Source organism: Mustela nivalis (assembly GCF_964662115.1).
Source record: "Mustela nivalis genome assembly, chromosome: 5".
Classification (NCBI taxonomy): domain Eukaryota; kingdom Metazoa; phylum Chordata; class Mammalia; order Carnivora; family Mustelidae; genus Mustela; species Mustela nivalis.
This window is the reverse complement of record NC_139024.1, coordinates 122430356-122448100: the sequence shown is the minus strand read 5'-3', so window position 1 is coordinate 122448100 and position 17745 is coordinate 122430356. Positions and strand designations below refer to the sequence as shown.

The 17745-nt window shown below is 38.2% G+C and overlaps 1 protein-coding gene across 5 annotated transcripts in view; it reads left to right on the top strand.

Moving 5' to 3' along the window:
- Window positions 1-17745, top strand: part of LOC309865929 (nucleoporin p58/p45-like) — a 58281-nt gene that overhangs the window by 5029 nt on the left and 35507 nt on the right. For 4 of the 5 annotated variants that reach the window (XM_082732944.1, XM_082732945.1, XM_082732943.1 and 1 more), the window contains exons 2-6: window positions 702-844; window positions 2543-2578; window positions 5216-5365; window positions 6013-6150; window positions 15304-15414. In XM_082732944.1, coding sequence (XP_082589070.1) covers window positions 702-844; window positions 2543-2578; window positions 5216-5365; window positions 6013-6150; window positions 15304-15414 — 578 coding nt within the window. The remainder of the gene's footprint in view (window positions 1-701; window positions 845-2542; window positions 2579-5215; window positions 5366-6012; window positions 6151-15303; window positions 15415-17745) is intronic. The other variant, XM_082732946.1, reaches the window with a different exon arrangement.

The window sequence follows — 17745 nt, the reverse complement described above, 5'->3', positions numbered from 1 at the left end:
GACAGAGAGAGAAATCACAAGTAGGCAGAGAGTCAGGCAGAGAGAGAGAGGGAAGCAGGCTCCCGCTGAGCAAAGAGCCCGATGCGGGGCTCGATCCCAGAACACCGAGATCATGACCTGAGCCGAAGGCAGCGGCTTAATCCACTGAGCCACCCAGGCGCCCCTCCTACCCCAGTTCTTGATGCTGTTTTGGTGACAAGAAAAGTAACTGTATCCCCCTGTCCCTGCCTAAATCCATGAATATGGTGATAAAGCAACAGAGAGGTGGCCAAGATCACTTAAAATAACTTTTCTGAGTATGTTTTATTTTTCTTTATTTAGTAGTTGGGAAAGAACAAATGTATTTAGAAATGTAAACTATACGTGAGTCATTCAAGAGGAAAATGATCCACATTCATAGGATTTCTCTGTGGCCATTTTAAAATATGCTAACTGTCAATAAAACTTAGAAAAGGAGAATATGTGATAATGTGTATGATTTCCTGGGATCTGAAATCTTTTGTATGTGACTTATTTTTAAAGAGAACAGGAGAATATTTGAATTTGGTTGGTTAAAAATAAATTGTTAGTTCTTTTTGTATTTTATGGGAATATATTGAATATGTGAAAAGAAAGGTGTTTAACCTTGAAGAGTTAATTTTTATTTTTCTTAAGGAAATACTGGCTCTAGTAGACTTTATTTTGTGTTTTTTATAAATAAGCAACCCTTCAGTGGGGCTCAATTTTGGAACTCTTGGAAGCACTGCAACTCCTGCAACAACATCTGCTCCTTCAGGTGGTTTTGGAACCAGGCTCTTTGGATCAAAACCTAGCACTGGTTTCACTCTGGGAGGAACATATACAGGTAAGGAGCATTGTCACATTTCAGGGAATAGGTATGGGATATTCTTTTTAAGGTTCTGCTTTAGATCTCTTCCCTTTATAGGGATTGTCATTGGTGTCAGACCTAAAAATTGGTAGATATTAAGATGTAAAAATATATAGGGATGTGGAATTAAGGGCCAGTGATAGGCCTAACATTGGTTATGATCTATTCTAGTGTAAAGGAAAACACACATTTAGGGGTTGTTGGATGGCTCTGTTGGTTAAGGGTCTAACTCTTGATTTCCACTCGGGTCATGATCTCATGCTTGCAGAATGAGACCTTCTTTGGGCTTTTAGCTCCTTGGGGAGTCTGCTTGAGATTCTCTCTCTCTTTCCCTATCCTCCTGTTGCATACTGCACCCTCCCTCCCCCAAGCTCTTTCTCAAAATTAAATAAATCCTAAAAATAGAAGAGGCACAAATTTAAAGAAAGGAGATTTTTTTTTAAGAAAGATTTTATTTATTCATCAGAGAGAGTGAGAATAAGCAGGGGGAGTAGGAGGCAGAGGGAGAGGCAGGCTCCCACCGAGCAAGGAGCCCATTGCAGAACTTGATCCCAAGACCCTGGGATCATGATCTGAGCTGAAGGCAGCCACTTAATAACCAACTGAGCCACTCAGGCATCCCAAGATATCTCTTTTCAAAATAACTTCTTTTTTGGCATACTTGATACAAAGAAGATATACCTCTTTAAATATAAAGAATTAATTTAATTTTTACATTAGAGTATATAATGCAGTGTTTCACCTTAGTGAAGATAAGTCAAGTTTACCAATTTGGATGCTAATTTAATTTAGCATATGTGGGGCAGTCAGCATCCTTTCTTGCTGTAACATTATAATTTACCTTCCTAAGAGGCGTTTTAAGTTTTTATATTATTAAAACAGTTGTTTTGATGGGAAAAGGGCAAGAGGTCAAGGTTTCTGGTAGACATTTCGATAATAAAAATCTGTTTTTTAATACTTAAAGATATTTGGTTATTAAAAATATGTTTCAGTAATGCTGCCATTTCAAAAGCTTATTTCTTTATTTACTCTTTATTCTGTACCCTCAGGGCCTCTTGGTCTCTGTTACCACTTTATGCATTGACATTCCAGCTTTGATTGCAACTTTTCACAGCCACACATAGAAAATGTAAGAACTGGGGGTGCCTGGGTGGCTCAGTGGGTTGATCCGCTGCCTTCGGCTCAGGCCATGATCTCAGGGTCTTGGGATCGAGTCCCGCATCTGGCTCCCTGCTGAGCAGGGAGCCTGCTTCTTTCTCTCTCTCTCTCTCTGCCTGCCTCTCTGTCTACTGTGATCTCTCTCTGTCAAATCAATAAATAAAATCTTTTAAAAAAATGTAAGAACTACAGGAATGCGGGAGCCTCCAGTGAGCTTCTTGAAATGACTTTGTGTGCCAGTGTTTGCTTAGAGTAGATTTTTTTCTCCTTGCCTAATGTTGTTATAAGCAGTAGTTGTTTGCATTTATAAATCTTATTCCCTATATAATTATATATAGCCTATAATTTGAAAACCAGTGCTATAGGAAGAACGTTTCTATTAGCGGTTATGGTAGAAGATACTGGTTGTTGTAGTATCATATCCTGAGGATGACTCTAAGTCTTGCCCTTGTAATAAACCCCCCAAAATGTCATCTGCCATTGATGATTAAATTTTATTTCTCTTTTTGTCCCCAGGAATAGCAACTGCTATAACTACAGGATTAACTCTGGGTAAGAATTTTTTTTTAATTTTTTATTTCTTATAAACATATATTTTTATCCCCAGGGGTACAGGTCTGTGAATCGCCAGGTTTACACACTTCACAGCACTCACCAAAGCACATATCCTCCCCAATGTCCATAACCCCACCCCCCTTCTCCCAACCCCCCTCCCCCCAGCAACCCTCAGTTTGTTTTGTGAGATTAAGAGTCACTTATGGTTTGTCTCCCTCCCAATCCCATCTTGTTTCATTGATTCTTCTCCTACCCACTTAAGCCCCCATGTTGCATCACCACTTCCTCATATCAGTGAGATCATACGATAGTTGTCTTTCTCCGCTTGACTTATTTCACTGGGTAAGAATTTTTGAGGAAAGATCCCAGATCTGTGGTTTTTTTCTCTTCTCTTTCTTATTATCTCACAGAGCTGGGGTATAGAAGGAAGCATGTAAGGAACCTAATAGATCACAGACACCGACTCATTATACAGCCTTTCAGTACTGGAGTTTTTAAAAAAGTCAATGACTTTTTAATTCAGAAAAAAACCTTTAAATACAGAAATGGTTTTATTCTCTGGAGGTTTATTTTACATTGTATTTTTATAGTCACTTGAACCCTTTTAGTGAAAAAAAAAAAGGCAACAAACTCTAGACCAGAAGTCTTAGAATTAAGCCCTGGTTGTACCTCCAAATCATTGTGAGGTCTTAGGTATTCATGTAGTATCTGTCAGCTTTTGGTTATCTGGAAAACAAGGGTAGGACTGAAAGGTTTATGGATTTCTTTCCAGCTCAAAAACACCATGGTTCTCTGTAGCGGTATGCCAAAGGGAATGTGAGTAAGTAGGATGACAGTTAATAATGTCAAAGGAAATGACTGAATGAAAGGACAGTGAGGAAACTCAGTTAGTTAAATTTATTAATTTAATTAACATTTGAAGTAAACTACAGATTGGTGGACTTCTTCATTTGGATGCTACTCATCTGTTACCAGCAGAAAGTGTAACCCATCTATTCACTTCCAGAGTTTTGGACAGGATTGGCTTCGAGGCAAGCAGTTGGATTCTCTTCTTTTCTGAGATTTTAGGACCCATACAGGATTCCAAAGCACTGTACCCTGGCAGGAATTTCTGGTTGTGGTAAGGGCAATCCAGAAGTTTAATTTCTGGCAGCTGCTTCTCTCAGTGCCTTTAGGGAAAGCCAAAATGCAGGTCATTATGTATTTCCTCGTTTAATAGTTTGGAGCAGCTACTACTTCCTAACTCTGTTGCCTTGAGTATACATAATGCTTTGAACATTTAGTATTAGCTGTTGGTGTGGTGATGATACTGGTGGTGCAGGTGGTACTAATGATGTCAAGAGCATGAGCATGAGTATGAGTAAGGCATTCAGTGGGTGATGAGGTGAAGGTGACTGGCAGGTATAGTAACATGTTCTTGTATGAACTGATAAGTGCTCTAACATGTATGAAAGGCACCAAGGGAAGTAGAGGAAGATAAGAGTAGAAGTTTATTTTGGGGGCAGGAAACATTATTCCTGATGGAGAAGTGCAACAGCCCAGTCATAAGGGGATTCAGGGAAGTAGGAAAAGTACTTGGTTAGAATTTAGGATTCAGAAGTGGGAATGGTAGGGAAAGAGGGGGTGTGAAGAGCAGATTGGAAGTAGATAGGAAAGGTGGTTGTGTGCCACGCCTTTTGACTCTAGGGTAGAGATAGTATAGAGCTAATAAGAGCCTTCAGTCAGAGAGAATCACCAGGGTATTATTTTTTGTTGGTGTTCTCACTTCTTCTTTTTTAAAGTAACTGAAATAATTCCAAGAATAGATTAAAGTTTAGAGGGACTGATAGCACAGAAACAAATTAAGAGTTTATAATTGTTCTTGAGAGGAAGATGACCTGAGCTAAGGGTTTTGAGGATGCTTGTAATCCAGAGCTATTTCTGCAGTAGAATCAGCAGGATTCGTGGCTAATAGAATGCAGGAGAGAGAAGGGCTGTCAGGGGTGATTATGGTTTCTGGCTTGAGCAACTGAGTGGACCATGGCAGGGGGTTTAGGAAATGTTTTGTGTAGGGAGGCATAGAGGTGCAAAGTTAAGGGACATCCCGGTAGAACTAACCAGTGGAGGTGTAGGTGTAGATTTAGACCCATGTTCCCCTAGCTGAGATTCTGTAGTTGGGAAGTATGGGAGCAGGCCTGGAGCCATAGGCAGTATCATTTAAGAACTGAACAGAGGAAGGAGATGGACAAAAGCAGACTGGAAGGAGTAGCCAGAGTTGACAGAAGTAAAGGAAGAGGAAACAGTAGACAATGGTGGTTTAAATAGCGTTGGAGGGGAGGAATATTTTTCTGTTGAGTATAGAGCAAAGGAGGGGTAAGTGCTGTTTCAGGTAAATCCAGGGGTAGAACTGAAATTGGATTTCAATATTACCACATTGATGGGACTTTTTCTTGCTTTTCCTAAGGTCATAGCATCCTCTTTTTTAATTATTCACCATGATTTGGTTCCAACTTCTGTATTTTCCTTTTTTATACCTACCCACGTATCCTTCTAGCTACAAAAGTAGGGTCACGAACTTTTAGGGATCCTGATTGAAACCGATGTAATACATATACAGTTATGGTAAAATAGGATTTGTTTGCTTGTTTGACATAGGAACGCCAGCTACTACATCTGCATCTACAACAGGTTTCAGTTTAGGATTCAGTAAACCTGCCGCATCTGCCACACCATTTGCTCTCCCTATTACTTCTACCTCAACTAGTGGTCTAACTCTTTCATCTGCTCTGACGTCAACTCCAGCAGGTGAGGCAGAATGGAAAAAGTCACGTTTTGTGGTTGAATTTTGTTTTGTTTTTGGCTAGTGAGTACAGGTATCCACCTTATTAAAGATAACTTCAGTTTTGGAAAGTTTTTATTTTAATCACTCAGCAATTATGATCCTACAAAGATCATCATTGGCTTTAAAGCAGCAGGGGCCATCCTGGAAGTTGATCTCTGTTTACAGAGCAAGGCAGGGACAGGGTGAGAGGTAGAATGTAAAACTATTAATATTCACTTTGTTTTCAAGGAGCATATTGGTGACAAGAAAGGATAAAGAATTTGCATCAGCCTTGCCTGCCTTAGGATTCATTCCATTTTGAAGGCGAATTTGGTGTCCTGGATTGAAAACTCTTTATTATTCTCTGGAATCAGTTACCTTATACCATTCTAGTGTTACCTAGAACTCTTATTTGTATCACTAGCATTTGCCATACGGTCTTCTTTCTCTTTATTCTTGAGTATATGTAATTTTATCTTTAGCAAGTATTTTTTTAGGAAAAACTAGAGGGAATTTTGTCATGGATGTGAGGGCTGTCTTTTTCGGTGGTGGTGGGGAATGTTTTATATTTTCTCCAGTGTTCTTAGAAATGATGTTTCCTTTTGACGCCTTACAGTTTTACTTTTTATAGCATCTACAGGATTTACCCTAAGTAATTTGGGTGGAACAACAGCTACAACTACTATGCCATCAACAAGCCTTTCCTTAGGGGGAGCCTTAGCTGATTTGGGAGGTTCACTTTTCCAGAGTTCAAATACAGCCACATCAGGTAATTAATGGTATTCATTTTCTGAAATAGTGAATATTTATATTTAAATTTACTTTATCTGTATTTTGACCTTTTGAGCAGACCACTTTGTCTCTTTAACCTGAATGTTTTGTTAGTATGAAAACTGAATTATAAAATAATGGTTTTCATGCATAATTGGATATCATAGCCATATTGTAGAAAAAAAATTTTCTGCTTCTCAGTATTGACTGACTATATAAAGAAACAAAGAAGGGCCTGTTTAAGGAGCCTATAAACTATTCTAGAGAAATTTATCAATAAATGGTAGTTGTAGAGTCTTGGATCATTTGGTATCTTAAGTTCATTGTGAAACAACTTGACCTTTCAAACCCAGGTTTTAAGAATGGCTTTCCAGGGGCGCCTGGGTGGCTCAGTGGGTTAAGCCACTGCCTTGGGCTCAGGTCATGATCTCAGGGTCCTGGGATCGAGTCCAGCATCGGGCTCTCTGCTCAGCAGGGAGCCTGTTTCCCTCTCTCTCTCTGCCTGCCTCTCCGTCTACTTGTGATTTCTCTCTGTCAAATAAATAAATAAAATCTTTAAAAAAAAAAAAAAAAGAATGGCTTTCCATTACAGGCATCAGGAAAGGGTATTAGCGTGCTTCGAAGAAAAGGTTTTAGAACACAAGTATTAAATTTATTATAGTCAAGCAAAATACTAAAGTATCAATTCAATTGGCAGAGAATACTTAATATTTTCCATCTTGGATTGATTTTTCATTTCTTTCTTATTTTGAAATTACCTTCATGTTAAGGATTCTGTCGATGTTTTGAGTATTCAAATATACTATAAATATATTTATATATAAATATAAATGAATGAATAATAGAGGAAACATGATACTATATATAATGTAATATAATACCATGTAGGAGTGAGAAGAGCTTTCCTCTGATTTGAAATCATTGTATAATTATCTCACATAGCAATATAATATCAAGAATTTCTCTTTAACAATTTATGAGTTAGGAAAAACATATTTTTTGGCATTGAAACATGTTAAAATCATAGCATTTCCAGTAATACATATGTTCATGTATAATGGCTATTTGATTTCAGAAGTTTTACTCAACACCTCATAGGTGTCTAATACTTGGTCGTGTGGGAGAGATGAAGGAGTATGACCTAGTGTTTTCTATTAAACAGCTCTTTCATGTCCTCTGTTCAGGTACTAAATTTAGTGAAGAAACTCTGGGTCAGTGGAAGGGGAAAAAAGGAGTTGGTGAATATAATCTGTAAAAATTTGTAGCATTCAGGTTTGCATTATCTTTCAGATACTTGTCTTTGTCACTGTAGTCTCACCTTGTAGGAATTCAAAATATATCCTAATAACTAAATCACTGGATGACTGTAACATACATTTCTTTGTAGGATAAGTATTTAAACATCTCTCCTAAAGAATCCTATGAGAGCAAAACACAAAAATAACAGAAAGGGGAGGTGGAGGATGTTTTTGTGTCTTGCTAATGAGTTTTTAGGCCTGCTACAATTTTTATTAGGCTCTAGACACATGTCAGTGCTTGATTTATGGTTGCGCTAACTAAAGATACCCGTTTTTTTTTAATGGACATTTATTTAGCTGTATATTTTTTTCACACATTGTCGGTATTTATTTTTTTTTAATATAATTTTTTATTTTTTATAAACATATATTTTTATCCCCAGGGGTACAGGTCTGTGAATCACCAGGTTTACACACTTCACAGTACTCACCAAAACACATACCCTCCCCAATGTCCATAATCCCACCCCCTTCTCCTAAACCCCCTCCCCGCCAGCAACCCTCAGTTTGTTTTGTGAGATTAAGAGTCACTTATGGTTTGTCTCCCTCCCAATCCCATCTTGTTTCATTGATTCTTCTCCTACCCACTTAAGCCCCCATGTTGCATCACCACTTCCTCATATCAGGGAGATCATATGATAGTTGTCTTTCTCCGCTTGACTTATTTCGCTAAGCATGATACGCTCTAGTTCCATCCATGTTGTCGCAAATGGCAAGATTTCATTTCTTTTGATGGCTGCATAGTATTCCATTGTGTATATATACCACATCTTCTTGATCCATTCATCTGTTGATGGACATCTAGGTTCTTTCCATAGTTTGGCTATTGTGGACATTGCTGCTATAAACATTAGAGTACACGTGCCCCTTTGGATCACTACGTTTGTATCTTTAGGGTAAATACCCAATAGTGCAATTGCTGGGTCATAGGGCAGTTCTATTTTCAACATTTTGAGGAACCTCCATGCTGTTTTCCAGAGAGGTTGCACCAGCTTGCATTCCCACCAACAGTGTAGGAGGGTTCCCCTTTCTCCGCATCCTCGCCAGCATCTGTCATTTCCTGACTTGTTGATTTTAGCCATTCTGACTGGTGTGAGGTGATATCTCATTGTGGTTTTGATTTGTATTTCCCTGATGCCGAGTGATATGGAGCACTTTTTCATGTGTCTGTTGGCCATCTGGATGTCTTCTTTGTAGAAATGTCTGTTCATGTCCTCTGCCCATTTCTTGATTGGATTATTTGTTCTTTGGGTGTTGAGTTTGCTAAGTTCTTTATAGATTCTGGACACTAGTCCTTTATCTGATATGTCGTTTGCGAATATCTTCTCCCATTCTGTCAGTTGTCTTTTGATTTTGTTAACTGTTTCCTTTGCTGTGCAAAAGCTTTTGATCTTGATGAAATCCCAATAGTTCATTTTTGCCCTTGCTTCCCTTGCCTTTTGCGTTGTTCCTAGGAAGATGTTGCTGCGGCTGAGGTCGAAGAGGTTGCTGCCTGTGTTCTCCTCAAGGATTTTGATGGATTTCTTTCGCACATTGAGGTCCTTCATCCATTTTGAGTCTATTTTTGTGTGTGGTGTAAGGAAATGGTCCAATTTCATTTTTCTGCATGTGGCTGTCCAATTTTCCCAGCACCATTTATTGAAGAGGCTGTCTTTTTTCCATTGGACATTCTTTCCTGCTTTGTCGAAGATTAGTTGACTATAGAGTTGAGCGTCTATTTCTGGGCTCTCTATTCTGTTCCATTGATCTATGGGTCTGTTTTTGTGCCAGTACCATGCTGTCTTGATGATGACAGCTTTGTAATAGAGCTTGAAGTCCGGGATTGTGATGCCACCAACGTTGGGTTTCTTTTTCAATATCCCTTTAGCTATTCGAGGTCTTTTCTGGTTCCATATAAATTTTAGAATTATTTGTTCCATTTCTTTGAAAAAGATGGATGGTACTTTGATAGGAATTGCATTAAATGTGTAGATTGCTTTAGGTAACATAGACATTTTCACAATATTTATTCTTCCAATCCAGGAGCATGGAACATTTTTCCATTTCTTTGTGTCTTCCTTAATTTCTTTCATGAGTACTTTATAGTTTTCTGAGTATAGATTCTGTGCCTCTTTGGTTAGGTTTATTCCTAGGTATCTTATGGTTTTGGGTGCAATTGTAAATGGGATTGACTCCTTAATTTCTGTTTCTTCTGTATTGCTGTTGGTGTAGAGAAATGCAACTGATTTCTGTGCATTGATTTTATATCCTGACACTTTACTGAATTCCTGTATAAGTTCTAGCAGTTTTGGAGTGGAGTCTTTTGGGTTTTCCACATATAGTATCATATCATCTGCGAAGAGTGATAATTTGACTTCTTTTTTGCCGATTTGGATGCCTTTAATTTCCTTTTGTTGTCTGATTGCTGAGGCTAGGCCCTCTAGTACTATGTTGAATAGCAGTGGTGATAAGGGACATCCCTGCCGTGTTCCTGACCTTAGCGGAAAAGCTTTCAGTTTTTCTCCATTGAGAATGATATTTGCGGTGGGTTTTTCATAGATGGCTTTGATGATATTGAGGTATGTGCCCTCTATCCCTACACTTTGAAGAGTTTTGATCAGGAAGGGATGCTGTACTTTGTCAAATGCTTTTTCAGCATCTATTGAGAGTATCATATGGTTCTTGTTCTTACTTTTATTGATGTGTTGTATCACATTGACTGATTTGCGGATGTTCAACCAACCTTGCAGCCCTGGAATAAATCCCACTTGGTCGTGGTGAATAATCTTTTTAATGTACTGTTGAATCCTATTGGCTAGTATTTTGTTGAGTATTTTCGCATCTGTGTTCATCAAGGATATTGGTCTATAGCTCTCTTTTTTGGTGGGATCCTTGCCTGGTTTTGGGATCAAGGTGATGCTGGCCTCATAAAATGACTTTGGAAGTTTTCCTTCCATTTCTATTTTTTGGAACAGTTTCAGGAGAATAGGAATTAGTTCTTCTTTAAATGTTTGGTAGAATTCCCCCGGGAAGCCGTCTGGCCCTGGGCTTTTGTTTGTTTGGAGATTTTTAATGACTGTTTCAATCTCCTTACTGGTTATGGGTCTGTTCAGGCTTTCTATTTCTTCCTGGTTCAATTGTGGTAGTTTATATGTTTCTAGGAATGCATCCATTTCTTCCAGATTGTCAAATTTATTGCCGTAGAGTTGCTCATAGTATGTTCTTATAATAGTTTGTATTTCTTTGGTGTTAGTTGTGATCTCTCCTCTTTCATTCATGATTTTATTTATTTGGGTCCTTTCTCTTTTCTTTTTGATAAGTCGGGCCAGGGGTTTATCAATTTTATTAATTCTTTCAAAGAACCAGCTCCTACTTTCGTTGATTTGTTCTATTGTTTTTTTGGTTTCTATTTCATTGATTTCTGCTCTGATCTTTATGATTTCTCTTCTCCTGCTAGGCTTAGGGTTTCTTTATTGTTCTTTTTCCAGCTCCTTTAGGTGTAGGGTTAGATTGTGTACCTGAGACCTTTCTTGTTTCTTAAGAAAGGCTTGTACTGCTATATATTTTCCTCTCAGGACTGCCTTTGTTGTGTCCCACAGATTTTGAACCGTTGTATTTTCATTATCATTTGTTTCCATGATTTTTTTCAATTCTTCTTTAATTTCCCGGTTGACCCATTCATTCTTTAGAAGGATGCTGTTTAGTCTCCATGTATTTTGGTTCTTTTCAAACTTCCTTTTGTGGTTGAGTTCTAGCTTTAGAGCATTGTGGTCTGAAAATATGCAGGGAATGATCCCAATCTTTTGATACCGGTTGAGTTCTGATTTAGGACCGAGGATGTGATCTATTCTGGAGAATGTTCCATGTGCACTAGAGAAGAATGTGTATTCTGTTGCTTTGGGATGAAATGTTCTGAATATATCTGTGATGTCCATCTGGTCCAGTGTGTCGTTTAAGGCCTTTATTTCCTTGCTGATCTTTTGCTTGGATGACCTGTCCATTTCAGTGAGGGGAGTGTTAAAGTCCCCTACTATTATTGTATTATTGTTGATGTGTTTCTTTGATTTTGTTATTAATTGGTTTATATAGTTGGCTGCTCCCACGTTGGGGGCATAGATATTTAAAATTGTTAAATCTTCTTGTTGGACAGACCCTTTGAGTATGATATAGTGTCCTTCCTCATCTCTTATTATAGTTTTTGGCTTAAAATCTAATTGATCTGATATAAGGATTGCCACTCCTGCTTTCTTCTGATGTCCATTAGCATGGTAAATTCTTTTCTACCCCCTCACTTTAAATCTGGAGGTGTCTTTGGGCTTAAAATGTGTTTCTTGGAGGCAAGATATAGATGGGTTTTGTTTTTTTATCCATTCTGATAGCCTGTGTCTTTTGACAGGGGCATTTAGCCCATTAACATTCAGGGTAACTATTGAGAGATATGAATTTAGGGCCATTGTATTGCCTGTAAGGTGGCTGTTACTGTATATGGTCTCTGTTCCTTTCTGATCTACCACTTGTAGGATCTCTCTTTGCTTAGAGGACCCCTTTCAAGATTTCCTGTAGAGCTGGTTTGGTGTTTGCAAATTCTTTCAGTTGTTGTTTGTCCTGGAAGCTTTTAATCTCTCCTTCTATTTTCAATGATAGCCTAGCTGGATATAGTATTCTGGGCTGCATGTTTTTCTCATTCAGTGCTCTGAAAATACCATGCCAGCTCTTTCTGGCCTGCCAGGTCTCTGTGGATAAGTCAGCTGCCAATCTAATATTTTTACCATTGTATGTTACAGACTTCTTTTCCCGGGCTGCTTTCAGGATTTTCTCTTTGTCACTGAGACTTGTAAATTTTACTATTAGGTGACGGGGTGTGGGCCTATTCTTATTGATTTTGAGGGGCGTTCTCTGAACCTCCTGAATTTTGATGCTCGTTCCCTTTGCCATATTGGGGAAATTCTCCCCAATAATTCTCTCTAGTATACCTTCTGCTCCCCTCTCTCTTTCTTCTTCTTCTGGAATCCCAATTATTCTAATGTTGTTTCGTCTTATGGTGTCACTTATCTCTCGAATTCTCCCCTCGTGGTCCAGTAGCTGTTTGTCCCTCTTTTGCTCAGCTTCTTTATTCTCTGTCATTTGGTCTTCTATATCACTAATTCTTTCTTCTGCCTCATTTATCCTAGCAGTGAGAGCCTCCATTTTTGATTGCACCTCATTAATAGCTTTTTTGATTTCAACTTGGTTAGATTTTAGTTCTTTTATTTCTCCAGAAAGGGCTTTTATATCTCTCGAGAGGGTTTCTCTAATATCTTCCATGCCTTTTTTCGAGCCCGGCTAGAACCTTGAGAATTGTCATTCTGAACTCTAGATCTGACATATTACCAATGTCTGTATTGATTAAGTCCCTAGCCTTCGGTACTGCCTCTTGTTCTTTTTTTTGTGTTGAATTTTTACGTCTTGTCATTTTGTCCAGATAAGAGTATATGAAGGGGCAAGTAAAATACTAAAAGGGTGGCAACAACCCCAGGAAAATATGCTTTAAGCAAATTAGAAGAGATCCAAAATCGTGAGGGAGGAGAAAGGGGATAAAAAGAGGTTCAAAAAGGAAGCAATAAAAAAAAAAAAGAAAAGAATTTAAAAAAAAAAAGAAAACACCTAAGAAAAATATAAAAAAGAAAAAATATATGTATTAGATAAACTAGTAAAAAGTCGTTAAAAAAGAAAAAGGTAACATATAAAAAAAAATTTTTACCCGAAGGCAAAAAAAAAAAAAGAAAAAGAAAAAAATTAAATTAAGCGCAAGACTAAAAAAAAGTCACAGGGAAAAAGCCATGAGTTCCGTGCTTTGCTTTCTCCTCCTCTAGAATTCTGCTGCTCTCCTTGGTATTGAAACCGCACTCCTTGGTAGGTGAACTTGGTCTCGGCTGGAGTTCTTGTTGATCTTCTGGGGGAGGGGCCTGTTGTAGTGATTCTCAAGTGTCTTTGCCCCAGGCGGAATTGCACCGCTTTTCCCCGGGGCCGGGGTGAGTAATCCCCTTGGGTTTGCTTTCAGGAGCTTTTGTTCCCTGAGCGCTTTCCGTAGAGTTCCGGAGAACGGGAATACAATTGGCGGCCTCCTGGTCTCCGGCCCAGAGGAGCCGAGAGCCCAGGGCCGCACTCCTCAGTGCGTGCTCAGAGAACCGCGCTCAGTTACTCCCGTCTGCCTGACCTCCGGCCGTGCTCCGAGCTCACCGAGCCTGCGACCAGTTCAAGGTCACCCCGAGCTGCGAGCTTACTGTCGGCTCTGTCTCTGTAGCCGGCTTTCCCGTTCCAATACCCGCAAGCTCTGTGACACTCAGACACCCCCGATCCTTCTGTGACCCTGCGGGACCTGAGGCCACGCTGACCCCGTGTGGGCTTTGCCCCGGGTAGCCTCTGGAGCGATGTCCCTCAGCGGAACAGACTTTTAAAAGTCCTGATTTTGTGCGCAGTTGCTCCGCTGCTTGCTGGGAGCCGGCCCCTTCCCCCGAGCCGCCCCCTTCCCCCGGGGTCTATCTTCCCGTCGCTTTGGATTCACTTCTCCGCCGGTCCTACCTTTCAGAAAGTGGTTGTTTTTCTGTTTCCAGAATTGCTGTTCTTCTTCTCTTCGATCTGCTGATGGATTTGCAGGTGTTTGCAATCTTTAGATAAGCTATCTAGCTGATCTCCGGCTAGCTGGAGTAGTCTCGGCCTGCTACTTCTCCGCCATCTTGACTCCTCCTCACATTGTCGGTATTTAAATCCACTCTTCATATATCCCCTGCTTTTATTCAATATATCTACTGTTTCCTCTGTTTAAAGTAAATAGCATCTGTCCAAAAAGAACCACAGTTATGTGAGCTTGGTAATGGATGGACTTAGATGATTTACCAATGCATGGTCTTTAAAATTTTGCTACTTGATTTACAAGCATACATTCATGACTTAAGATTAACTGTAGTTTAGCCCCTTCAATTCCTTTTGTCAGTGAGGTAGTATTTAAATAAATGAAGTCTATTTCTTTCATTAAATTTTTTTTAAAAAAGCTTGGGAGTATGAAATTTGATGTTTGAACTGTAAGGCTTCTAACTCTCAGTTCTTTAAATTTTATGAATAATGAAACTATTTGCTTTATAAGATTTATAAGATTTGCTGAAATCTTATAAATCATTACCGGATTATTTTATTTATGTAATTTATTTATCTGTTACCAGCTTTCCTGAGGTATAATTGAGAAGTAAAATTGTAAAATACTTAAAGTGTAGAGCATAGTAATTTCATATATACATGCACATTGTAAATGCTCAAGAAGTATTCACCTGGAAATATACAAACTAAAACTGCTTTTTCAGGAGGATTTAAAAAAAAAACAAGTAGTATATTCACATTTATTGAATTAACAGATAAACTCTGACCTTTTTAGTAAAGAAAAATTAATAGACCCGTAAATATAGAGAACTGGTGGTTGCCCGAAAGGGTAGGGAGGAAAGGCAAAATGGCTGAGGGGGAGTTGGTACAACCTTCCAGTTATGGAATAAGTCACAGGGATGGATATAATCAGTCGTACTGCAATAAGGTTGTATGGTGACAGATAGGGTAGTGACACTTGTGGTGAACATAGCATGTATAGACTTTTCAAGTCACTTTTGTACACTAATGTGACATTGTGTGTCTATACTTTAAAAAATTACCTAAAAAGTAAAGAAGTTAAAATTATATTATCCAGACTACATACACCATTAAAATCCCAGCTTTAGACTTATTCCATGTTATTTGCTTAAACCAATTATGAAGAAAAATGGGATCCAGCTTGAAAGCATTTGAGAATTTTGTCCATTGAGGGAAAATCATTGTAAAGACTTTGTAAATTATATTTGGTTTATTTGTAGGACTTGGACAGAATGCTTTAGGCTTGACTTTGGGAACCACAGCAGCTACTTCAGCTGCAGGCAATGAAGGTCTTGGTGGTATAGATTTTAGTACCTCATCAGATAAAAAGAGTAAGTAATGTTCTGTTGTAACTGTAACTTAAATTTCTATGTCAGTAAGATTTTTAGTTATATGCTCAGTAGTAAAGTTTTTACTTTTAAAATTTACTTTATATCTCACAAATTTTTTGTGTATTATGTATTTAAGATTTTATTTTCATAGAAAACTGAGTTTTGTTTATGCATATGGTTATGTACCTATCAGTGTGTGTATTAATATATGTTCTTAAGTTGGGATCATGAACACATATATGGTATATAAGTTGATACTTGAGCAACATGCTTTGAACTGGTTAGGTCCACTTATATGTGAATTTTTTCCAGTAACAGTGGAGTACTGTAAATGTGTTTTCCTTATGATTTTCTTAATATTTTCTTTTCTCTATCTTATTTTATTGTAAGAATGCAGTATGTAGTACATATAACATACAAAGAGTGTGTTAATAGACTTTATATTGTCAGCAAACATTCTGGTCAGCAGGAAGCTATTAGTAAAGATTTTGGGGAGTCAAATTATGTACAGATTTTCAACTGCCTGGGTGTTTAGGACCCTTAATCCCGGCATTGTTCAAAGGTCAACTGTATTGCTTTGTAACCTGTTCTTTCTCATATGCTATATCACCAATATTTGTCAGTCCAGTAATTCTTTAGGAGTGTTTTATTGCTGCTTAAATCAGCTTTATAAATCGATACATCATTAATCAGCCGTCATTCCATTATTAGTGTTTGTATTCAGTTCATATATTCTAGGAAGTATCAACATATTGAGCATCTTTATGGGGAGAGGCAATGTGGTATTATAGCTCAAGGGGATAGACTTGAGCTGAAATCTGGCCTCAAATCCCCTCAACTGTTGATAAGCTCTGTGACCTTGTTCAAGTTATTTATCCCTCTGTGCTTTAGTTTCTTTATCTGTAAAGTGGGGAGAAAAAACAGTAACTACTTGACGTTGTTGGTCCAAGGATTACAGTTTATAAGACTTCATTAGAGCCAGGCACATAGTAAATGCTCTCTATGTGTTTGTTTTTATTATAAATTTTCCGTTCATATTTTTGATTATTTTTTTAAGACAAATACCTAGAAACTGAATCACTGGCTTAAAGAGAGGGAGAGTTTTGGAGACTCTTGGTAAATATTGTAAAATTACTTTCTAGAAAGATTTTACCAATTTATTACCCACCAGCCAGTATGAAAATGCTGTTCTCACTGTGCTCTTGCAATGCTGAATATTCTTTTTAAAAAATTACCAGTCCAGATTCATTTTGAAAGATGTTTTAGTTTTGTTGATTCCCTGTGCATGATTTTTTGTTTTGTCTTGCAATGTCTCTTCTGCCTCTGATGAAAGCATGTTTCACATATTGCTTTGAATCCTCTGAAGAACTTAGAATGAGTAACAGATAAAGGTGTCCATATATCTGTGTAAGAATTTTTATTTGAATGTGGTTTTTATTATGTAGACGATTCTAGGGTGAAGTACTGTTTTAAAAGCTGGCTATCCTAAAATCCTTTTAAACTTAGAAAATTTAGGATAACTTTGAATGAAAATTGATTTTTATTTTATTTTACTTTTTTTTTAATTTTATTTGACAGAGAAGAAGAGACATCTAGAGAGGGAATACAAGTGGGGAGTGGGAGAGGGAGAAGCAGGCTTCCTGCTGAGCCAGGAGCCTGATGCAGGGCTTGATCCCAGGACCTGAGCTGAAGGCAGATGCTTAACAACTGAGCCACTCAGGTGCTCCGAAAATTGATTTTTAAACATAGGGGTCTGTCTCTTGTTTTTACTTAGTTTTCTTTGTAGCTGCATCAAAATTAGAAGAAATTATCTTAGATGTTTTAGCAGCTTATTTTTTTAATCAGCTGAAGCAGTCTGGTACCCTTGAACTACTTTGATTTTTATTATGAAACTGGTTCTCTACTGTAATTGCTTTTAGGCTCCACTTGAAAGACTTGATTGAGACAAAGGAGTAAGAGAAATATATGGAGTTAATCTCCCTTCATTCCCCCTGCCCCCCCACCACTCCACCTTCCCCCATTGTATTCCTCTTGTGTTGTGCCTCAGAGTTGAACAAAAGGAGTATGTAGAATAAGTGCACATGACCTGATATACCACATCCAGTTCCTTTTAACCTGCTATACGTGTCAAGGGGTTCTTTATTAATCTAAATGATTTCTCTGTTTCCCTAGCAGCTGCATCAGTTAGCCTGGACCTGCTGTATTAGGTTTGATAGATGAAGAGGGGTAGGAAGCAGTGGTCTATAAGTGGGGGCAGCATGGAGTAAGATCTAGAGACAAGGATGATCTTTACTCTTTTGAAGAACTGCTGGAAAACTAGCAAGCTGCAGC